At 38.7% G+C, this 24,903-nt stretch overlaps 1 protein-coding gene across 1 annotated transcript in view; it reads right to left on the bottom strand.

Annotated features, from left to right (window-relative positions):
• Positions 1 to 6,139: 6,139 nt before the first annotated feature.
• The window catches only part of LOC127621086 (centrosomal protein of 120 kDa-like), a 34,148-nt gene continuing 15,384 nt past the window's right edge, over positions 6,140 to 24,903 (bottom strand). Inside the window, exons 16-20 of the mRNA XM_052094534.1 lie at positions 21,965 to 22,126; positions 17,827 to 17,949; positions 17,607 to 17,705; positions 10,654 to 10,799; positions 6,140 to 9,046 (exon numbers count right to left, since the gene is read on the bottom strand). Coding sequence (XP_051950494.1) covers positions 8,821 to 9,046; positions 10,654 to 10,799; positions 17,607 to 17,705; positions 17,827 to 17,949; positions 21,965 to 22,126 — 756 coding nt within the window. The 3' untranslated portion in view covers positions 6,140 to 8,820. The remainder of the gene's footprint in view (positions 9,047 to 10,653; positions 10,800 to 17,606; positions 17,706 to 17,826; positions 17,950 to 21,964; positions 22,127 to 24,903) is intronic.

Consider the following 24,903-nt stretch of genomic DNA (forward strand, 5'->3'; position numbering starts at 1 on the left):
AAGCAATTAATGCAGAAAACTTAAAAATTATCTTTTCTTTTTGGAATATAAAAGTATATAACAAAATATACTTGAATTTTACAAGTAAGAAAACATTTTTAAATATATTTAATTATGCTCTAATTTATTGATATCTGTAAAACCAAATTTACCATGTTAAAACACATTTAGAGATCTATAAAATTAGCATTTTCTGCAATATAATTATTGATAAATTATAATTTTACTAGTAATAAATGCATTCCTGATATATGAAATTTAAATTTAAATGTAGATTTCTATAATTGCATTTGGAATAGGAGTGAATGAAAGATCAATGTGGTAATTAAAATGTAATTACAGATATCCAGAATTACAATTTTTACTAGCGTAAATTCAGTTTTTGATATGAAGAATGTGTATTTCTGCGAGTGATGAGTTAATTCTTGATATGAAGAATGAACATTTTTACTAGCACAAATATAATTGCCATTTTCACTAGAAGAAATTGCATTTCTGATATCAAGATTTAAAATTAAATTGTTTATATCAGCAATTTGCATCCTGCGACTGACTAAAATTTAAAATGGCTTGCCATACTGTTCAACATTTAATCATGTGCAGGAAACTAATTATCAATAACTATGTATTTACTAGTGAAAATGTTCATTCTTGACAACAAAAGTGGAATTTCAACTAGTAAAACAATTTTAGATATCTGCATTTTCACTAGTATAATTTCACAATGATCATTCACTCCTCTTCAAAACATTATTACAGATATATTATCTATGATTAATTTAATTCTACTTGGAATTACAAATAAATTCATATCAATGCACTAGTAAAAATTATGATTTTTTATAATAATAATAATGACATCCTCATATAAACTACTGTATTACAACTATGTTTTAATATCTATTAATATATTTCAACATATTTAATTCAGTATTTCAGATTTATAGAAATGCATTTAAGGTATCAATAAATTAAAATGTAATTAAATATATTGTAAAAGGCTCTCTGACTAGTTACAATCACATTAAAGATGTCTGAAATTAATGTCTAAATAACATTATTTTAAATATTAAAAATCGTAAGAATTTTGAGAGCATATTTCATAATGCGCTAAAATAATTATAATCAAAATGTGATAGTAAAATTATAATATTGAAAATAATTTATTTCAGAGTAGCTTTAGAAGAAGTTATAACTAATCAAATTAATAATCAATTCATTAATACAGTATTTATATTAAAATTATTTGGATGGAGTTTTAGGAGCATTTTAACATCAAAGTTCAACAATTCAGCGTCTTATTGAGAAGTAATTAAAGATTATTAAAGATATCTGAAATGAACATTGCCAAGTGAAAAGCAAATAACAAATATTATCAAAGGAAGTATAATATAATCTGGAAGTCCATGTAGAATTAAATTAATTATAGATATGCGAATGACAGATTATTGCGAGATTTTACTAGTGAAAATGCATTTAGAGAAATAATAGTAATAAAAAATGTGTTGAAATTCCATTTTTGATATCAAGAATGAATTATTGTACAAGTGCAAAACTAATAACTGATACACAAAATGTTTAAATAAATACTAGATATGTCCTGCACGTGATTAAATGTTAATATGGCTTGCCATACAAGTGTGCTCTGTGAAGTCCAACCAAAGCGTGAGTTCAGGGTCGTTCAATCGGTGAATGTACATGTCTGTGTAATTGCACCATTTAGGAAGCATGACTTAGAAGGGTAGCAACAGCTTTCACCAAAAATGAGTTTTCTTTGTATAAAATGTAAATTCTGAATATTATATTTCTCTCATATCATGCTTCATGGCACTTTTGATGATTGTTATTTAATATTTCACCTCCGTATAAAGCACCAAAATGTACAGAGCAGAAATCTTTGCCGTTTTCAGGAAACTGTACGTTGAATTGTACTTTGTTATTCCAAGATTTACACAATGTCTTATGTTTGCCAGCGCAAAATCAAAGAGCTTTATTATTATTATTATTATTATTATTATGAGACGGACATACAGACTGAGCCATAAACACTATGATTACAGTTTCTGACCAAAAACCTTTATGAAGTCTTTTACTTACAAACCAAAGTTACTGGATGCAGATGTGCTCCTTTTATAAACACAGAATGTATTTTATTCTGAACTGAATCCTGATAATCGTCTGATAATCACGAGTTGTGCTGGATTTGGAGGAAAGTGTGTTCAGCTCAAATTCATCCTTCACTTTTGTTTGCATGATCTTTGTACATAAACAACCGGTCATAAATGTTGTGAATAAAGTTATTGACAAACTTTGATTAACTGTAAACGGGGTTGATTGTGTTTAATGAACTCTAAATTGGCTTTTGAGTAAAAAAATAAGTATTTTAGCTAAAATTAGAAGCATATCATACAATTTGGTGAGATCACAGAAAAGCGTATGGCTTTTATTCCCACTGAAAACATTTACGATTATGATTTTTCATACGTTTCCAACTGATGACACGTTAAATCTGCACGTTGTTTCCGGTACTCCAGGACCAGCTGCATTATGCCGACTCACTCATTTTTGCATGGACAAGCCTTTACATCTGAAAGCCGCATGCGATGCCTGTTTATTTTCACTTTCACATCTGTAAGTGAAAGTGAAAGTGGAGATTTATGTTAAAAAGTACTTAAATATTGATCTTTTTTTTCCACCCACACTTATCATATCACTTCTGATGACATGGATTAAACCACTGGTGTCTTATGGGTTAATTTCATGCTGCACTTATGTGCTTTTTGGAGCTTCAAAGTTTGAGTCACCATTCACTTGCATTGTATGAACTTACAGAGCTGAAATATTCTTTTGTGTTCTGCAGAAGAAAGTAAGTCACACATCTGGGATGGCATGAGGGTGAGTAAATCATGAGAGAATTTTCATTTTTGGGTGTACTGTCCCTTTAAGTAATGACATGTAAAATTCAAAGACATTAATGCGTTTGATATTTTGAGATAGCATCATTTTATTTTAGCTGAAAAGTTTAAAAGCGTATTTTATCATCCACAAATTCAGATTAGCTTTATGCCGTCACAAAGAGAAGTTATAACTAATAAAATGAATAATTAATTCATACATACGGTGTTCGTAATTAAAATGATTTTATCGTAAAAATGATAGTGGGAGGAGTTTTGAGAGCATTTTAAAATCAAATTCAATTCAGCCTTGTATGTCAAAACTCGTTATTTAAATATATAGCCTAATTAATGCACATATATGACATTTGTTACAAGTATTTCATTGGATGTGGGAAATAAAGTAGCTGTACGATAGTAAACGCACGTCTCATCGCCATGTCTAGATAATAGCTGCGTTGTAAAGAGTTCAATATAGTTTCTTTTTTGATGCTAACATCATTCAGCCTCAAGGAAACCAAGATTTTGGCTATTGGTGGAAAACGGGCATAAGACAATGAGGAGGTGGGCCTGACTGCCAGTGGGTGGCACATGCGCCAGTGATGCTTATTTTACCGTTGTAATCCCAAAACAAAAACAACTTGTGCAAAGAAACCCAGAGCTGTATAGTAATTACTAACACAAACACACGTGTGCTAGAACAGCAGCGTCCCGTGTTCACTGTTTGTTCTTTATAACGGCGAGTTTCTCGCGGCGAGCATGAAATCCATCTTGTTCTGGTGATGTATCAGGGTTTGTGTTGAGGCCGCGGCCCCTGTGGTGTCTGTGGGGAAGGTCACGTCCCCGAGCGCCGCCGTGTCTACAGCTCGGGCAGCTGTCATGGGGTCACGCATCTGACCCTTGCGCCGCCGGCCCGCGAGCCTTCTGATTTATTAGGCCGCACCGTGCACACCTTTCAAGAGCCGCTTCCCCCACCTCCAAAAATCAACGATTTCAAAGCGCTCGTTTCTTGGATTCTCGGGTCGCTTTTGTGATTTGTCTTCCATGCTTGTTTGACCTCTTCAGTCTTGCAGCAGGACTCGCTGTTATCCCGCGGTCTGATAAACGGCGTGCATGATTGGACCGCGTTAGATCAACATTATTTGCCGTCGTTTTGTTGTGTTTGGCTGCAGCCGCCCACCGTTAGATCAATAGTTACACATCTTAATATGGTTCCGACCCCCTAGTTTGACTGCAGGGACCGTCTGGTGCTATTTGGACAAGCCTGTACTGCAAATTAAAGATAATTATTTGATTTCAAGGGCACTTAGTGGCAAAGTTGGCAGTGGTTTGTATTTGAGAGATGAAGACAAATGAGTCGCCATTCCACGTTAATTTATATAAGAGCAGGAGGCCAATGCATGGGAAATGTCGCATTAAACTGTATTACGTTAACACGCTGAGAATTTATGTCCATGACATCCAACTGATGTTCTAGTTTGTGGTTGAGAGAGTAAAAATGTCCACCTGTTTTCTTTTGCACAACCATTTTAATAATTCTGCAGACAGTAGAACGTTCCCAGTTCTTGCATATTGAAGAAAATCGTTCCCAGAGGAGCATTACACATTTGTAAAACAAATAGTTCAGATTTTGAGCATCAATCACGGCGCACGGCCATGGGAACTGAGACCTGTGAACTGCGGCGGAGCCCAGAAGCCAAACAAATGATCAGATGAGAATTATTATTTTGAAAAACATACATGTGAAAGTGGCCTGTGGGTTTTCAACAGCAGGACTTTTGCTTTCTGTGGAATTTCCTGCTGGGGAAAATGCAAAGCGCCCTGAGGTCACACTTTCACAAGCAATTAGCAATAAAGTCAGACTTTTTTTAAACATCTCCGAAAAAGCAGAAAAAGATCTAATTGGAAACATATAACGCTGTGAAAGCGTCTGTGGGAATTTCTGCCTGTGCTCGATTGGACCGCACAGTTTATTCACATGATGAATGTGTTTCTGTGGCCTCATCAGGGCTGTAACAATCTTATAAAAGCATCTCTACACATGTATCGGGACGGTCAGTCGAGCGTGACACTGACTAGTGAAATCAGGGAAACGTTCAACATCATCAGTGTGTCAGATGTAGATTGCAGCAGATGCGACTTGATGAAAGTATTCATGGAAGCGATCGGGACTGCCGTGTCACATGCTGATGACCTCATTACAGCAGTAATATTGCTGTAAATATACAGCCGTGTGTTTTATACACTGTCATTTAAATGTTTCTACGTGTTGAAAGTATCTATGAGCGTCTGATGTGCTACGAGTGAATCACTTTGAGTGAAATCTACCAAGAGTAGGACTGGGCGATATGGCCAAAATTTGGTTGCTATGGAGACCTGACTGGATTCAAACTCGTGACTCCATGGGTGATAGTCAGCGTCAATACTCGCCGAGATACACAGACCCCTCCAGACATGAAATATTTAAGTTCATGTTGTTTTAATTGAATTTTCTACAACAACAAAAAAAAACCGGATTTAATCACTTTAAAATTACCATGTGGCGTATTCGTGCGACTCCCTGAAGGATGTCACTGAAATAAGTGTCGTGAGATATGTCACCGGTCTCTGGGACCGCTCTAGACTCTGTAAACAGCAAACAACGCTTTAGACCTGTCAATCATGTCGCTCGTTCTCACAGTGTTGTAGTTGGAGCGAATTATTGAGGCTTAACGCCATTTTCATGCCATGTTGTTCATAACAGTTGCCAGTTGGGGGCGCTGTTTCACTGCTGTTGTTTTTGACAACGATTCCCAGAACATTTCCACTTGGGTGTTTGATGGGCTGTCACTTGGGCCCTGCATGGGCAACCCAGATGGGTCCCAGAAAAATGTGTCTATCTGCCCCACATGTGCCTCATGTGTGTTGGGGACATTGTGGGCACTAAGTGGGGCCCTGTGGATGCTCATTATATGGGCCCAATTGGGTCCCAAATAGACTAACAATGGGGCCCAATTGGGCGACAAATCGCACCCTTATGGAGCCCGTATGGGTGATCCTGCTGGACCCAGAATGGACCCTTATTATTTCCTCTTATATGGGCTGGGTCAAATGGCCAAAATTGTTATCACGATAATCTTTTTCATATTGTTCGATATCGATATTTATCACGATACACATTTACACATTTCACACATTTTTTTATTTCAAAGTTGATGGAAGAAAAAAAGAAAAAATACATTTTATACAGTCAAAATAGTCTCAACAAAACTGCACAGGGGGTCCAGAGACGGCCAGCGGGGTCTGTCACCAATTTTACCGTCTTCTACCGTTTATTAATTGAAAATAAATGTTAAAGATCATCGGTTTGTTCATAGTGACAGCAGTCCAGTATTTGTTGGGATATTTTTACATTAAAATGAAATATGTTTTATATTTCTTTAGATTCAGATACTCAAATATGGGGCATAGAAGCCCGTGTGACTGTGGAGTGATGCTGAATGTGGGTTCAGGGGTGTCCCGAGAGAACAGAAATCGATTTTATTGGATTTGTTTATTATTAAAGGCTCGTAACATGCTGATTAATAAAGACACATTCAGAAGGGACAAACGTTTTGGTCTAAAAGTTGCTTTGAAACACGTTAACTCATGCGGCGCTTCATGTCCACACACATGCAGGGAAAGAGGCGATGCGTGCGGAGCGGGACGGGCAGAAATGATGCATGTTTGGTGCTAGAGAACAATATTCACGATTACAGCGCAGAAAGATCAGAGCTGTCGTCCACATCACTGTTGTTCTGTCGCTTCACTAGAGACGATGAGTGGACGCAACCGTTGTCATGAAGTCTAGCGGTGCGGATGGAATCAATCCGGTGTCCGACGTAGCCTAATCGTTAGCAAGGTAGCTAGCATTAGCAAGTTCATACAGTCTACATTACCACTGGCGCATTGTGAGCAAAGCTGAGAGCGTTTCCTATGAAAGCGAGCTTCATGCTCGCAAGGTGGATCGTAGGATTGGCAGCGGTGCGGAGCGACTCTCTCCTAGCGCTGTGAACGCCTTTGAGCGGATTTCGTCCGCCCCAGTGGAAACACTGCTTGTGTTTTAGCGACATGCAGTAAATATCGAAACTACCTCAAAAGTTTATCATGGATTTTCTTTATCGTGATATCTATGGATATCATTTTATCACCCAGCCCTAACCAGGAAACTCTCTTTTGCAAGAGGGTCCGGAATATAATATAAAACTTATACGTGTATATTAATACTGTATAAATACTGCACTGTAAGTGTTGGGTCTGTGCAAACTAAGAGCTGGGTCCCCCCCCAAATTTAACATGACTGCTACACCCCTGGGTGTGGGCGATAAACAGATCAATATTTAAGTCGTTTTTAATTATAAATTCTCCTCCCTGCCCAGTAGTTGGCAATATGCATGAAGAATACGAAAGACCAAAAATAAAAAGATCTCTGGAGGGATGTTTGTAAGAGATTTATAGTAGAAAAGGACTTCAATATGGGCCTGTTTAAATCGAGGAGTTTTCGGTGAACTATTCCGTTAAGGCGTTTACATAACCCACAAACCTTGCCAGCTTATTAAGCATAATTGCAGTAAGAACGTGCATGTAAACGCGCTTACTGATTTCAAACGTGCACGAAGCATCTAAAGGCGCCATATTTAATTGTGAACGCATGCGCACAACTCTTTAGAATGACGATGAATGGAACATGATGCACAAACGCAAACGACTACATTTTGTAGGAGAAAAAAACTGAATTGACAAATTATTTAAGGGTAATTTCTTCAGTTTGATGACTTTTAAGTCCCAAGTATAAGTTATGTTATTTATAATGCTTAATTTCAATTGGTTTGTAAAATTTTTTAAAAAAAAACAGTATTTCTACTATTTGTAATGTTGCACACTGATTTGGGCCTAAATGTCAAATTTTAAATAACGTAAATAATTAACATTTATTGCACTAATGTCATTTCCTCATGTGACCCCAGCTGCACCTTAAAACACATTTAGTGCTAGATTAACAAATCTTTTCAATACAGAAGTGTTTAGTAGTGCATTCTCTCACATGTATTATTTGTGGTAAATGTGTAATTTTAACACGTATAGTGGAGGTTTTTTATTTTTTAGTGTAGGTGTTTGTGTGTCGCGTGATTTGTTTGAAGTGTGTCGTCATCATGATATTGAGACGTTATAAAATGACGTCACACACAGGAAGTGACATCAGTAAAATCGTTCTGGCATAATTTAATACGTGTATCTCTCTTCTGTCAAACACAACATGCTCACCCTGTTATGTGAAGCTATTAGGAGAAATGTCATTTTAACAGAAATACAAACCATCACTATAAGTTTGCAAATATTACATCTGGATGTGTTTCACAGACCATGTAGTGGTTAATTAGTGGACATCTGCATTTAAATCATTGAGCTAGACCTGTATATAATCTTTCATCATGAAACATAAACACACCTATAAAAGCTCGTTTCATTTTTTTCAACATTTTCACAACAGAAAAGTCCCTAAATTACAGGAATGACTCTCCAAAATTGTAAAAGACTTCATAGTTCCTATTGAATGTTCTGCAATAGACCGGAACATTCTAGAAATGCTGTTCATTCTAGGAATTTGTTTAACAATTGGAAATACACTAACATCACATTAAAAACTATAAATAAACACATAAAGCCCTGATATATTCCAAAACAGTATAAAAATATGATGGCGTGATTTGTTGAGAGAGAGCGCCACCTGCTGATATCAAACACACACTGACGCTTGAGAATGTGAAAATGTGCAAATTGTCATGGAATATATATTTTAAGTATTAATTTGATAATGAAAATCAGTCCAAGGTAACACAGTTAATTTCTCCCCCATTGCTCTTCTTAAAACACACATTAATATGAGATTCATTAAATGCATCAGGCGTCACGATGAGCTCAACTCTCTCTGATCTTGTGAGTGTCTGTGGTTCATGGCCTGCTGAATCTGTCTGTTGAGTTCAGATATGATTCTGTCGTCATGCGTGTAAACTCCGGTCCGCAGTAGTGTGTCTCTCTCCTCCAGCAGACGGGTCACATGATCATCGGCACTGCCGTCCACACACACGCGTGCCGGTTCACTCCAGCTCCTCGATTCATCCGGCTGCTTCAATCTGACCGGAGTTTAAACAGTTAACGGAGTATAAGACGTGTGTTATTCCAATTGACAAAGCTGCTGTATATGTTTTGTGTAATACATCAGTTCATTGATACGACTGAGTTTGAACCTTTGGTACATTTTAAGGAAAAGCTGCTGAATTGTCTTAAACGTGACAGAAATATCTTTTATTATTGCAAACCAATTTCAACATTCGGTCCTGATGAACTGAAGTTAGTCTTATTTTTATTGACGAAAACTCAAAACGAAAATGAACAAAAGTAGAATTAAAGAAATACTTTTTAAAAACTCCATAAAATAAAAAGCACACGCACACATTAAGGGTGTGCTGAGTGACTCCAGTCAGGTCTCCTTAGCAACCAAATTGGCCGGTTGCTAGGGAGCGTAGAGTCACATGGGGTAACCAAATTGGCCGGTTGCTAGGGAGGGTAGAGTCACATGGGGTAACCAAATTGGCCGGTTGCTAGGGAGGGTAGAGTCACATGGGTTAACCAAATTGGGCCGGTTGCTAGGGAGGGTAGAGTCTCATGGGTTAACCAAATTGGGCCGGTTGCTAGGGAGGGTAGAGTCACATGGGTTAACCAAATTGGGCGGTTGCTAGGGAGGGTAGAGTCACATGGGTTAACCAAATTGGGCCGGTTGCTAGGGAGGGTCGAGTCAAATGGGGTAACCAAATTGGGCCGGTTGCTAGGGAGGGTAGAGTCACATGGGGTAACCAAATTGGGCCGGTTGCTAGGGAGGGTAGAGTCACATGGGTTAACCAAATTGGGCCGGTTGCTAGGGAGGGTAGAGTCACATGGGGTAACCAAATTGGCCGGTTGCTAGGGAGGGTAGATTCACATGGGGTAACCTCCTCATGGTCGCTATAATTTGGTTCTCGCTCTCGGTGGGGCGTGTGGTGAGTTGTGCGTGGATGCCGCGGAGAATAGCGTGAAGCCTCCACACGCGCTATGTCTCCACGGTAACGCGCTCATCAAGTCATGTGATAAGATGCGCGGATTGTGGAGGCAACAGATTCATCCTCCACCACCCGGATTATGTCACTACGCCACCATGAGGACTTGGAGCACATTGGGAATTGGGCGTTCCAGATTGGGAGGAAAAACAAACGTAAGCGCTATGACATCAAACGGCAATCCAGCGCTGGCCGGAAGCAACGATTTAAAGTGAATAACGTTTTCGTTCTTGATTTATTGGTTTGCTTCAGAGGATCAGTTAATGTCTTCTGGAGGCGTGTGCAATATGACGTTGAGCGGACTGATGGCAGCTGTTCACTTGCATTATATGAACAAAAAGAGCTGAAATGTGCTTATAAAAATCTTCCTTTCGGTTCTGAAAGTCAAACACATCTGGGATGGATTGAAGGAGAGTAACTCATAAGAGCAGTTTCATGTTTGGGTGAACTATCCCTTTAAATGATCATGTGAGATTCAAATGTACAATAAAGATAATGCTTTATTTATATATCGCCTTTCTTAGATTTACGGTCGATTTAAAAGAGAATACCTAAAAAAATCAAACAAGAAAACAAAGATCAAGCACCGAACCCAACTATTTAAATAAGACTAAGCAGAAGCGTGTTGCATGTGTGTGCAGCAGTACCTGTTGAGCTGGTTACGAATGTCCTGAAGTTCATGTTTGTCGTGTTTGACAGCTTCCTTCTCTTCTGCTGCCAGATACTTCAAACGCATCTGCTGCAACTCCTGCTGCTGCTGCTTCAGCCGTGACATCGCATTCTCCTGCTCACGCTACACACATGCAAACGCAAACACGCACACACACGCATGCACACACGCAAGCACGCACGTACGCCAACATGCAAAAGCATGCACGCACGCAAACACACACACGCAAGCACGCACACGCAAACAAAGACACACACACACATACACACACGCAAACACGCAAGAACACACACACACACACACACACACACACACACAAACAAAGACACACACAAACACACAAAACATTTTTTATTGAGGTTCATAAATTCGTTTGGAATAAGCTTTGGACTGAGTGACTCCAGCTAGGTCTCCTTAGCAACCAAATTGGCCCGGATGCTAGGGAGGGTAGAGTCACATGGGGTAACTTCCTCGTGGTCACTATAATGTAGTTCTCGCTCTCGGTGGGGCGTGCTGAGTGACTCCAGTCAGGTCTCCTTAGCAACCAAATTGGCCCGGTTGCTAGGGAGGGCAGAGTCACATGGGGTAACCTCCTCGTGAATCGTAGTCTCATCGTCACCTCAATTTTCTTGAAAACTCTAAACACAGTCTCTGTGAGTGACCCATCCAGCCCGACACAACAACACTGATTCAACCAATGGTGTGAGTTTGGGGCGAGACTATCTGTTTGATCGACCAGTAACAGACGGGGGGGGGGCGTCTAATAAAAAGCAGTTTGAAAACAATGTTTATTATCGCAATTCTGTGGCGTTAAAATTCCGGCATGAAAAGCAGCATATTCCGCAATATAAACATACAAACAATCAGCATGTTTTTCCACTTGAGAACACATGCCTAATAGTTTCCAGAATAATCCTAATTATTCTGATGGGACTCGGCAATACTGTACGTCTCAATCGATGGTTTAATGCAAAGTTCCCCGCAGTGTATGATGGGAAACGTGTAGCTCATTGCAGTGAAACCGCACATTAATATTCTCCTTCATCCGTTGACAGAATAAAGCATTGAGGAAAAACTCACAGCTCAAATTAGCTTCATGTTATTAATGATCTCATTTAATTTGTAGTTTTCTTCAAGCATTACAACATTCGCTTCGGCCAAAATTGCAGGAAAAACAAACAACACTTAGAAGTCGCCTTGACTAAGTAAAACACAGCCGCAATTATCCTGAAGATTTCTTTAACTCTCGTGGGGGTTCATTGTTTTCTTTGCTACCTGCGGTTAACAGCGGCTGAACATGTTTCCAGAGTCTTGAACGGGAGCGTTCGCTGTGAAACGGCTGAAGATGCGCGTTAGCTTGTGTAAATAAACACGTGACCTCAGAACGACCCCGCCGCAGACGCCAGACGAGACTCAAGTGCAGTTTTCTGGGGCAAAACTGACACCTGGAGCGTTTCACACATGACGTTCCCCCACAGAAACAGCAAAACAGAGCTGAAACAGATCCATCATTAGGAGATAACACAGGGAAGATATCACGGCAGATATCCAGTTACATTTCCACTTTCTCTTGTGCTCCGTTACCCCATAATGACTCGCCACATATATTTAGTCATTCTACAAAGTTACATGAGAACAAGGAGATTATTGCAGTGAAAAATGAAAAACGATCCACTTAATACACATCCATCGATCTTTCAACAAGCCAACGTGATATTAAAGAAGGCTAATGTTTAACATAAAGCTGATTTATAGCTCAATTTCAAATTAAATTATGAAGCCCTTCGAGCACCATAAATCCCATGTTTTCTTAATATATATGTGGCACTTGAATGGAAAGAATGCGCAGCTGGTTTGTGTCAGTAACAGTTATTAGCAGGCTGATAAGCGCCGTGTTTATTCTGTATTAGTGGCGTTCAGGGTTCACAGGAGAAGCAGCTCAATGTTTCACTGCAGCTCGTGACAGCTCGCCGTTTCAGAACACTTAATGCAGTTAAACGCTTACTTTAGTCTACACGACTTTCCTGCGCGCTACAGTCAGTTTACCACAGATGCTCCTTTTGTGCCGTTATTCCATTCTCCGAATATTTTGGAGGGTAATTAATTGTCAAACTAATCATTGTGATTAACATTGCCTATTTTGTTTATATCCGTTACATCGAGGGTTCTTTGTTTATATTTATTTTGGATTTTCTCTCCAATGTTGGAACGCCCAATTCCCAATGCGGTCCAAGTCCTCGTGGTGGTGTAGTGACTTGCCTCAATCCGGGTGGTGAAGGACGAACCTCAGTTGCCTCCGCGTCTGAGACCGTCAATTAATGTTGTAGTACTCCAGACCGGACTCGGGATTTTATTTAAACTGCGGGAATATCACTAAACTGTCTGTGCATTGTTAAATGTATTTGTTAATATCATTACTGCGACTGGATGTATAACAGTCACTCATTTTTATTTGAAATTGTTTTGGGTGATTTGGGTGATTTGAGTGTTTTGAGTGATTTGGGTGTTTTGGGTGATTTGAGTGTTTTGGGTGATTTGGGTGTTTTGGGTGTTTTGGGTGTTTTGAGTGATTTGGGTGTTTTGGGTGATTTGAGTGTTTTGGGTGTTTTGGGTGTTTTGGGTGTTTTGAGTGATTTGGGTGTTTTGGGTGATTTGAGTGTTTTGGGTGTTTTGAGTGTTTTGGGTGTTTTGAGTGTTTTGGGTGTTTTGGGTGATTTGAGTGTTTTGGGTGTTTTGAGTGTTTTGGGTGATTTGAGTGTTTTGAGTGATTTGGGTGTTTTGGGTGTTTTGAGTGTTTTGGGTGTTTTGGGTGATTTGAGTGTTTTGGGTGTTTTGAGTGTTTTGGGTGATTTGAGTGTTTTGAGTGATTTGGGTGTTTTGGGTGTTTTGAGTGTTTTGGGTGTTTTGGGTGATTTGAGTGTTTTGGGTGTTTTGAGTGTTTTGGGTGATTTGAGTGTTTTGGGTGTTTTGAGTGTTTTGGGTGTTTTGAGTGTTTTGGGTGATTTGAGTGTTTTGAGTGATTTGGGTGTTTTGGGTGTTTTGAGTGTTTTGGGTGTTTTGGGTGATTTGAGTGTTTTGGGTGTTTTGAGTGTTTTGGGTGTTTTGAGTGTTTTGGGTGATTTGAGTGTTTTGGGTGTTTTGGGTGTTTTGAGTGTTTTGGGTGATTTGAGTGTTTTGAGTGATTTGGGTGTTTTGAGTGTTTTGGGTGTTTTGAGTGATTTGGGTGTTTTGAGTGTTTTGGGTGTTTTGAGTGATTTGAGTGATTTGGGTGTTTTGGGTGTTTTGGGTGATTTGAGTGTTTTGGGTGATTTGAGTGTTTTGAGTGATTTGGGTGTTTTGAGTGTTTTGGGTGTTTTGAGTGTTTTGGGTGTTTTGAGTGTTTTGGGTGATTTGGGTGTTTTGAGTGTTTTGGGTGTTTTGGGTGTTTTGAGTGTTTTGGGTGTTTTGGGTGATTTGAGTGTTTTGGGTGTTTTGAGTGTTTTGGGTGATTTGAGTGTTTTGAGTGATTTGGGTGTTTTGGGTGATTTGAGTGTTTTGGGTGATTTGGGTGTTTTGGGTGTTTTGGGTGTTTTGAGTGTTTTGGGTGTTTTGGGTGATTTGAGTGTTTTGGGTGTTTTGAGTGTTTTGGGTGTTTTGAGTGTTTTGATTGTTTTGAGTGTTTTGAGTGTTTTGATTGTTTTGGGTGATTTGGGTGTTTTGGGTGTTTTGAGTGTTTTGATTGTTTTGAGTGTTTTGGGTGTTTTGGGTGTTTTGAGTGTTTTGAGTGTTTTGAGTGTTTTGGGTGATTTGGGTGTTTTGGGTGATTTGGGTGTTTTGGGTGTTTTGAGTGATTTGGGTGTTTTGGGTGTTTTGAGTGTTTTGGGTGTTTTGGGTGTTTTGAGTGTTTTGATTGTTTTGAGTGTTTTGGGTGTTTTGGGTGTTTTGAGTGTTTTGAGTGTTTTGAGTGTTTTGGGTGATTTGGGTGTTTTGGGTGATTTGGGTGTTTTGGGTGTTTTGGGTGTTTTGAGTGTTTTGAGTGTTTTGGGTGTTTTGGGTGATTTGGGTGTTTTGGGTGATTTGGGTGTTTTGAGTGTTTTGAGTGTTTTGAGTGTTTTGGGTGATTTGGGTGTTTTGGGTGTTTTGGGTGTTTTGAGTGATTTGGGTGTTTTGAGTGTTTTGAGTGTTTTGAGTGATTTGGGTGTTTTGAGTGTTTTGGGTGTTTTGGGTGATTTGGGTGTTTTGAGTGTTTTGGGTGTTTTGGGTGATTTGGGTGTTTTGGGTGTTTTGGGTGATTTGGGTGTTTTGAGTGTTTTGGGTGTTTTGGGTGTTTTGGGTGTTTTGGGTGATTTGGGTGTTTTGAGTGTTTTGGGTGTTTTGGGTGTTTTGAGTGATTTGGGTGTTTTGGGTGTTTTGGGTGTTTTGGGTGTTTTGAGTGTTTTGGGTGATTTGGGTGTTTTGGGTGATTTGGGTGTTTTGGGTGTTTTGGGTGTTTTGGGTGTTTTGAGTGTTTTGGGTGATTTGCGTGTTTTGGGTGTTTTGGGTGATTTGCGTGTTTTGGGTGTTTTGGGTGATTTGGGTGTTTTGAGTGTTTTGGGTGTTTTGAGTGTTTTGGGTGATTTGGGTGTTTTGAGTGTTTTGGGTGATTTGGGTGTTTTGGGTGATTTGGGTGTTTTGAGTGTTTTGGGTGATTTGCGTGTTTTGGGTGTTTTGGGTGATTTGCGTGTTTTGGGTGTTTTGGGTGTTTTGAGTGTTTTGGGTGTTTTGAGTGTTTTGGGTGATTTGGGTGTTTTGGGTGATTTGGGTGATTTGGGTGTTTTGGGTGATTTGGGTGTTTTGGGTGTTTTGAGTGTTTTGGGTGATTTGCGTGTTTTGGGTGTTTTGGGTGATTTGCGTGTTTTGGGTGTTTTGGGTGATTTGGGTGTTTTGAGTGTTTTGGGTGTTTTGAGTGTTTTGGGTGATTTGGGTGTTTTGAGTGTTTTGGGTGTTTTGAGTGTTTTGGGTGATTTGCGTGTTTTGGGTGTTTTGGGTGATTTGCGTGTTTTGGGTGTTTTGGGTGATTTGCGTGTTTTGGGTGTTTTGGGTGATTTGGGTGTTTTGAGTGTTTTGGGTGTTTTGAGTGTTTTGGGTGATTTGGGTGTTTTGGGTGATTTGGGTGATTTGGGTGTTTTGGGTGATTTGAGTGTTTTGGGTGATTTGGGTGTTTTGGGTGATTTGGGTGTTTTGAGTGTTTTGGGTGTTTTGAGTGTTTTGGGTGATTTGCGTGTTTTGGGTGTTTTGGGTGATTTGCGTGTTTTGGGTGTTTTGAGTGATTTGGGTGTTTTGCGTGTTTTGGGTGTTTTGGGTGTTTTGCGTGTTTTGGGTGTTTTGAGTGATTTGGGTGTTTTGAGTGATTTGCGTGTTTTGGGTGTTTTGAGTGATTTGGGTGTTTTGAGTGTTTTGCGTGTTTTGGGTGTTTTGGGTGTTTTGGGTGTTTTGGGTGATTTGGGTGTTTTGAGTGTTTTGGGTGTTTTGAGTGTTTTGGGTGATTTGGGTGTTTTGGGTGATTTGGGTGTTTTGAATGTTTTGGGTGTTTTGAGTGTTTTGGGTGTTTTGCGTGATTTGGGTGTTTTGGGTGTTTTGCGTGTTTTGGGTGTTTTGGGTGTTTTGGGTGATTTGGGTGTTTTGAGTGTTTTGGGTGTTTTGAGTGTTTTGGGTGATTTGGGTGTTTTGGGTGATTTGGGTGTTTTGAGTGTTTTGGGTGTTTTGAGTGTTTTGGGTGTTTTGCGTGATTTGGGTGTTTTGGGTGTTTTGCGTGTTTTGTGTGATTTGGGTGTTTTGGGTGAGGTTACCCCATGTGACTTTGCCCTCCCTAGCAACCGGCCCAATTTGGTTGCTAAGGAGACCTGCCTGGAGTCACTCAGCACGCCCTGGATTCAAACTCACGACTCCAGGTGTGATAGTCAGCGTCAATACTCACTGAGATACACAGACCCCCTTACATCAGGGGTCCTTAAACTTTCTCTGCCCAGGATCCAAATTATTTTGTGTTACCTGGGACCCAAACTGTGTCTATTCACTTTTATAACTAAAACAATTGTAATATAGACAGATTGTTTTTAAATAAACATTTAAAAATGCACTTTCAAACTGTAAATAAATAAATATTACATAAATATGTTAATATTGATTAAATCAATTGCATAAATTTGGAACTGGAAAGCATCATATTTTGTAACCCCCTACAAACATGTACTGACAACCACAGTTGTGCCAAAAATATAATATAGATATTACATAAATAAGTAACAATAAGTGCAGTAGCCTATATATGGTATTTTGCCAGAATATATTGGTTGCCATGGTAAAAGGTAGTTTCCACAGAACCGATAAGATCAATAATTGAGCTGATGTCTTTCTATTTAAGGATTGGACGTAAGCATCTTACTCACTTTGACAGACAAGACTTGCATATTTCCTCGTATCTTCACTGCTACATCAGTTCTTAACTATCTTCCTGACATAGTAGAACGTTTCGTCTTGTTCTGACAGAAGTTTTGCGGCTTAAAAGAGCGATTTTCATCCAAACTTTTAGTTCAAATAAATAAAAAATAAAGTTCAAAGTTTGAAATCAAGGTGTCTTGCTTTATAGTGTAGTCTTAACCCTAACCATGTTTACCCAACATTACCCCATAGCACCACCTAGCGTCCAACCAGCGCTAATACCGGCAATTTCCTGGAGAGTTTTTTCTCCCCGCGATCAAAGTATTGAAAAAAGTATCGCTTGGGAACCGGTATCAAAGTCAAGGTATCGGTATCGATATCAAAACTTCTTGAACGAGACGTTTACGTGCACTTGGAAACATAAATAAGTATAACATTAAAGCACGTTCAATGTAAGTTAATGGGGCCAGTTTTACAGTATGTAAACTGTGAGTAATTCTGTGAGAACATGTGATAGTTTAAACATCTCACCTGTTTGAATCGGGCCAGCTCTTTCAGGGCGCGTCCCCACTGCTGTTTATAATGCAGTTTAGATTTAGTCGCCGATTCCAACTTCCTCTCCAATTCAACCTGATTATTTACAAACACAAACAACAAAGATCTCACAAAACTATCTATTTGATGTCACATAAAGACCTCTGAACTCTGAGTGTTACATTGATGAGTGCAAAGGTCATTTAGGGGCTCTGACCTTCTCCAGGGTCAGCAGATTGACCTCTGACTGCAGACGGATCTCTGGCCGAACGTTCTGCTGGTCTCGGTACTGATGAAACTCTTTCTCCAACTGTCTGTATTTATTTTCTGCCTCTTGAATCTTAAGAATGAAAACAACATCAACATGATGAAACAAAAGCACAAGAGTTTGTCACAGAATAATTCAACTGGTTTATGTGGCGCCATTAAATCATTCCAAACTGAAAACATGTAGCGATATTTGTACCGTTTTTAGGACAATTTATAATTTTGCGTCAAACCTATTATGGAGCCAGTCGTGCACCTCTGCGTGACACGTCAACAAAGACCTCAACAGCTGTGATTGGTCCATTTTGTTAGCATAGACCAGAACAATGAAAAAGAAATCGGAGGTAGTGTCGCATTTTACCGATCACGTTGTATTTGGACTCATTTTAATCTGGAGAATCCGCTGTTTTTAGATTCGGTTTATGTTTCACGCCAAAAAAAATCTGTTTAAAATGTATAAACTCTGTGCTTTCACATCTTTTGCTCTATATATACACCGATCAGCCACAACATTAAAACCACCTGTCTAATATTGTGTAGGTCGCACTCGTGCCACCAAACCTCATCTCAGAACAGCCACAATTATACAGAGGGGTTATCTGAGTTACTGTAGACTTTATCAGTTCAAACCAGTCTCTGTTGACCTCTCTCATCAACAAGTGTTTCATACACAGAACTGCCCCTCACTGGAAGTTTTGTGTTTTTGGCGCCATTCTGAGTAAATTATAGAGACTGTTGTGCGTGAAAATCCCAGAAATACTCAAACCGGCCCGACTGACACCAGCAATCATCCAAGTGATTATCTTATCAGTCAATCATGTGGAAGCAGTGCATAAAATCATCCAGATACAGGTCAGGAGCGTCAGTTAATATTCACATCAACCATCAGAATGGGGGAAAATGTGATCTTGTTGATTGGGATTGTTGGTGCCAGACGGGCTGGTTTGAGCATCGTTTACAATATCATATAATACTAACCAATATGTTTAGGCTGTCTATCAATAGGTGTTCTTTTGCAAATGTAAGGGACAAGTTATTCCCCCCAAATACAGTTATATTTTTGCATCCGTTTCATGTTTTCTATTTACATTTTTCTGAATTCCATACTTACCAGTTTATTTAAATAAAATGTATTTTATAATTAATTTTATTATTAAAAGTGTCTAAATAAATTAATTATATATTTAAATAACTGAATCGATGAAAATAGAACATTAAATTAAAATTGTATTACTTTCATCAAATGAAGCGATTTTACACAGAACTTCAAACACAATCCAAAATACAACATTAGAGGTGTTTTTGACAAATAGTAGAGCATCACAAAGTGAGATATTGCATAGTCATTTTTTCAGGTTTTTCAGAAAACACAAAAAACTGAACCAAATATTGAATAACTGCCATTTATTAATAATTTCACTCAAAAGGGTTATGACAACAGATGACTATTGATGTACTAATAACAATGTGTCAATTATGTAACATAAGAGGAATAAATGACTTAAGCAATTTTAAACCTTCAACTTCGTCAACAATAACGCATAACTAACAAACTAACTAAACATAATGCATATAGTACTCCTCTTATGAAAATCATTTCAGTGGTAGAGTTGTAGATTTTCGTTGTTCTTGAAGCAGTGGCCATCTTGAAAAGCTCACAAAAGTCACACTCTTGACTTAGGAAGGTGACGATATAGATAATACAATTATGACTAATTTATTATTATTATTATTATTATTAGCAGAATTACAGTGAATATTACATAACTTTACAGTAGTGATATATTTCTATAATACTTTTTTCATTTAAACTGAGCTTTTATTTTGGCACAAGCTTTTATTTTGTAGCCCTTTCTGTTTCTGTGTGTTTTTGACAGTAACTTCTCACCTCTGGAAAAGCAGGTTGTAAGTGACCCAATTTGATTATTAAACCATAAAAAGCTGCTATTTCATTAAATAAATATGTAGTCTGTATGTGCTGCACACTACAAAGTGAACGAGTGCTCTCTGTCATCTAATAAAGTGTTTTCGGCTTTACACATTTGCTTTGCATTGTTACGAGTGCAAGTACATGAGCGCATTATCGGACCATCACTGACACCATTATCTGTATGAGAACATACCTAGTATGTTTGACAGTAAATAATCATATTTCCATCAGTTATGAAAACAGAACATGTCTATTTTGTCAGCAAATGTAGAAGCACTTGTCAATATGCATTGTACAGGGAAGTGCAGCTTCTAACTCACAGCTACTGCTAAAACACTTCAGGAGTGTTCGACTGACAGCGTCCAGAACTAAAACCTTAAAAGTGCTCTCCATTCCCCCGCCTCCCCCCCTCCCTCTCCCGGTGTCTGACAGAAAGCAGATGCCAGCGGATCCCGACACACGATGGACAATTTTCACAAACGAGGAGAGTGAGTCCAGTTAAAAAAAAGAAAAACAGACAGGCGGATTCTACCGGTTAGTGTGTGTCGACACGGGACGAGTGTATGTTTACATGTTACTGACACGAGAGAGAAGACAAGATGGACCGCTACACACAGACACGGCCAAACAGCTCTCATCACAGGCTGCTTCTCTTTTCGCATGTCAGAAACCTACTTTGCTTGATTTGTTAGCTGCGGGTCGGGCCAGATGTTTTCTGGGAAAAAATGAGACAGCAGACTGCAGTATTTCAGGAGACGGAGTGTCGGCAGAACATCTGAAGATGTTGGAGAAGCTCTGATTCTGCAGGAAATAGACGGAGTCTGATCTGAAACTCTCATTTTGAGATATTCACCACCAAAATCTGCCAAGAGACTTTATAGTATTTATTTTAAGAACGGAGAGGCGATTTTAAGAGCTTGCCATGCACGGAAGCAGGTGTGCACACTAAACATTGAAAACATTTAATTGGAAGAGAATAACGGCAATTGATTTGATTGCAGAAAATAAAAAGAGGACTCGTTTGTTTATATCTTAGCGTTATTTTTTTGGTAATTACTGTACTGTCTTAAAGACATTTAATGAGGCAAAAAAGTGTGTGAAAAACACTTTGGAAGTTGGAGCAAAGTTTGTGCTGATGAGTCACTTCATAGACTTCAATGTATTCGGCAGCGCTGACACGAGTCATATGAAAGCCCTCAACATGAATAAACATCAGTCACTTTTACACAATTATAGCTCACCCGCCCTTTTCTCTCTGTGATGAACAAGGTAGAATCACATGCCAATGCTGAAGTAAACTAACAACATGCCCCTCCCATTCAGTCGGTCGGTACATGTACCAGGCCATTCAGTTTGTTTATGAATGTGAAGTTTCATGAGTGCCGCTTCTCACTGTAGCCAAGCACGCGATTGGCCGTAGCTGTAACCAATCAAACGATCTGCCTCAGTTGGACCGCGCCTGCCAAGCACGCGATTGGCCGTAGCTGTAACCAATCAAACGATCTGCCTCGGTTGGACCCCGACTGCCAAGCACGTGATTGGCCATATCTGTAATCAATCATGAGGGTGTAAGCGTCCTTAACTGCTGATGATGTCACAATATGCAGACGCCAGCCGTGACAAAACGACACAAATGTGTATTTGACTCCTATTCCGAATCCTGATCGTTACTGAGTTTTGTTCATGTAACAGAAACCTGGCTAGCAACACAATCAAACTAATTATACTGAAATATTTCCATGACTGGAAAACTGCATTGCAAAATTCCAGGTTTTCCAGGATGCATGACTGTTTTCACACAAAGTGAATAAACACCTGTGAAAAAACATTTACTTTTGTGTGAAACTGTCTCCACATTGATAGTGTCAGTATAAATACAGTCATATCAGAGAGAGAGAAACAAACAAAAATGATCTCTAGACCTACTAGTCAGAGTATAATGATCTCACTGGATTAATGGGTCACTTCTTGACTCCTTATTTACCAGCGGGTGGATTAGCAGATATTGACAGTACTCGGTACACTATCAGCAGGGCTTCAGAGAGGAACGGCCTGACCTTATGACCCCATGACCTCACAGTGAACAGGCCCCACCCCTCCAGCTCGTGCTCTTAGAAGGACAGAGTTCAACATCACGGGTCGCGTGTGCGGTGTTTACCTGCTGTTGTTGTCGGCTCAGTTGATCCTCCAGTTGCCTGACCTTTGACCTCTCCAGCTCCACCTGGTGGGCACAGTCCTCACGCAGACGTCGGCCGCTGTCCTGCAGCTCTCGCATGCTGAACTCGTGTTCTGCGCGCACCTCTCGCTGTAGCCGCTGCGTCTAAACATCAAAGAAACAGCTCTGTGACACAACTAGTGACATCATTTTATCTGAAGCATTTATATTTTATGTAAACCATTAAAACCATAAAATCTAAAAAGACTTCTCTAATCCTAAAATTTATTTCATTCAAAATATAAAGATAGCGAAGCATTTTTTCCCTCCACAATAATAACAAAATGCCATAACTCTTAAGTGTTTGGATGTTTTGCTTTTGAGTTTATTTGTCTATTTATCTCCTTATTCTCAAAGGTGATTCTCACACTTTTTGACTACTGAAATTCCATGACATTTCCAGGTGTTATAATATATAATATATATGTTATAAAAAAAAAAATATATATATATATATATATATATATATATATATATATATATACTAGGGCTGTCGATTTAACGTGTTAATTCAGTGTGATTAATTTTACAAAAAATAACGCATTAAAAAATTAACGCAATTAATCGCAATGCTCCCAAGGACCGTAATAAGGAAGATTCCTGAGAAATGCTTGTAGTACCACCTGTTTACTCCAGGGGGCAGTAAGTGAAACTTCAGCTGTTTGAGCAACACACAGTTTATACAGTGAACAAACACTTCAGCAGCAGCACAAACAGACATGCGTCACTTGGAGCGCAAACGCGAAATAGGTTTATTGTTAAATATTTAAAGATAACTATGTATAATTATTTAATCATCATATATTGAATTATTGTTATATGAGGCGATTAATTAATCTGCACACCATGTAATTAATTCGATTAAAAATGTTAATTGATTGACAGCCCTAATATATATATATATATTTGTAGGGCTGTCGATTTAATGTAGTGCGATTAATTTTATATATAAATTATATATATTTAAATATAAATAATATATAAAGTTTTTAACCCCTTAAACTCTAGTGCATTATTTTTGTGCTGCCACCCAAAATTTTTCATACTCAAACATAAAAACTCACAATTAATATAAATGTAGGATCATATTTTTTTTTTTTTTAAATCCAATTAAGAAAAAGACTCCAAATATTCATAAATAAAATTGTATGTGTTAATAATCTTAAGATAAACAAAGCTTAAAAAATAAAATAAATAAAATTATAATAAATATATTTATATTGTCCTATTTTTATAACCATGTAATTCTGGTTCGGTTCACCTCACTTTGAAAAGTCTCATTTTATTCCACTAGGTGGCAGATATTTTGTTCCTCCATCACATTCCATCACAATACACAGATGGGGCGCTCTAACACATTATACCCCTCACAGATGTGAACTGTAGGGGAGCTCTAACACATTTTACCCCTCACAGATGTGAACTGTAGGGGGCTCTAACACATTTTACCCCTCACAGATGTGAACTGTAGGGGGCTCTAACACATTATACCCCTCACAGATGTGAACTGTAGGGGCGCTCTAACACATTATACCCCTCACAGATGTGAACTGTAGGGGGCTCTAACACATTATACCCCTCACAGATGTGAACTGTAGATGGCGCTCTAACACATTATACCCCTCACAGATGTGAACTGTAGGGGCGCTCTAACACATTATACCCCTCACAGATGTGAACTGTAGGGGGCTCTAACACATTATACCCCTCACAGATGTGAACTGTAGGGGCGCTCTAACACATTATATCCCTCACAGATGTGAACTGTAGGGGGCTCTAACACATTATATCCCTCACAGATGTGAACTGTAGGGGTGCTCTAACACATTATACCCCTCACAGATGTGAACTGTAGGGGGCGCTCTAACACATTATACCCCTCACAGATGTGAACTTTAGGGGGCGCTCTAACACATTTTAACACACACTCACAGATGTGCTCGTCCATAGACATTCAGTCTAATGTTCAGTTCAAGCAACACCCTCATTATTTCATTGAATATCTCGGCCTCTGAGTGGACTACAAGCTCAATCTAGGTGTCATTAGAAAGATGAGATCCTCCCCTTTGTGATGATATAAAACATTTTATCATCAATATTCGAACACATATTTTTCTGATGATTTGTTTAGCATGCTTTTCCTGCTGAATGGCATAATTTGTTCTGGACATCTAAGATATAATATCAGGTTATTCACACAAGCAAGCTTACAGACAAGTAAGTATAATTTTTTCATCAACTACTTGGGGCTTACAGCAGCAGTGATCGGCGCATAAAAGAGACGTTTGCATTTGATGACTTACAGAAATCATATTTCACTTTGTGATTCTTTTGTAAATCTTTCAAACTGTGGTATAAATCCAACAATATTAAATATAAAGTCACATTCCTGAGAATGAGAGCTTTCCTTTGATATATGACTTGCCCATTTATATGCTATGTGAAGGACTTTTATTTTGATAGAAAAATTTCTACCATATGACCTCTAGGGGGCGCTAATTTTCAAAGTGCATGTTTCGAAGCCTTATTTTGTTATTTTAAGTAACATAAATGCAGAAAATATGGTTATCTCTGAAAAGTCCAGATTTTAAGCTTTTAAATGACACCTCATATGCCTGACTTATGTATACGTAAACTTTAACGTTTTAAGCGTAAATGTTACAGCACGATATAGCGCCCCCCTTTGGACCTACTGGTGGTAACATTTAGTTAAAGGAGTTACGCCACTTTTTGAATTTTCTAAGCAATGCTTTATTCATCTGCCACAATAATGCAATTTATTTCAAACTTCAATCCCTATTATTTATTTATTATTATATCAATATTATATATATAAATATTTGAATTATTATGCATTATTTGGGGGTCCAATTGACAGCCCT

This window comes from Xyrauchen texanus, chromosome 27 (genome assembly GCF_025860055.1).
Source record: "Xyrauchen texanus isolate HMW12.3.18 chromosome 27, RBS_HiC_50CHRs, whole genome shotgun sequence".
Classification (NCBI taxonomy): Eukaryota; Metazoa; Chordata; class Actinopteri; order Cypriniformes; family Catostomidae; genus Xyrauchen; species Xyrauchen texanus.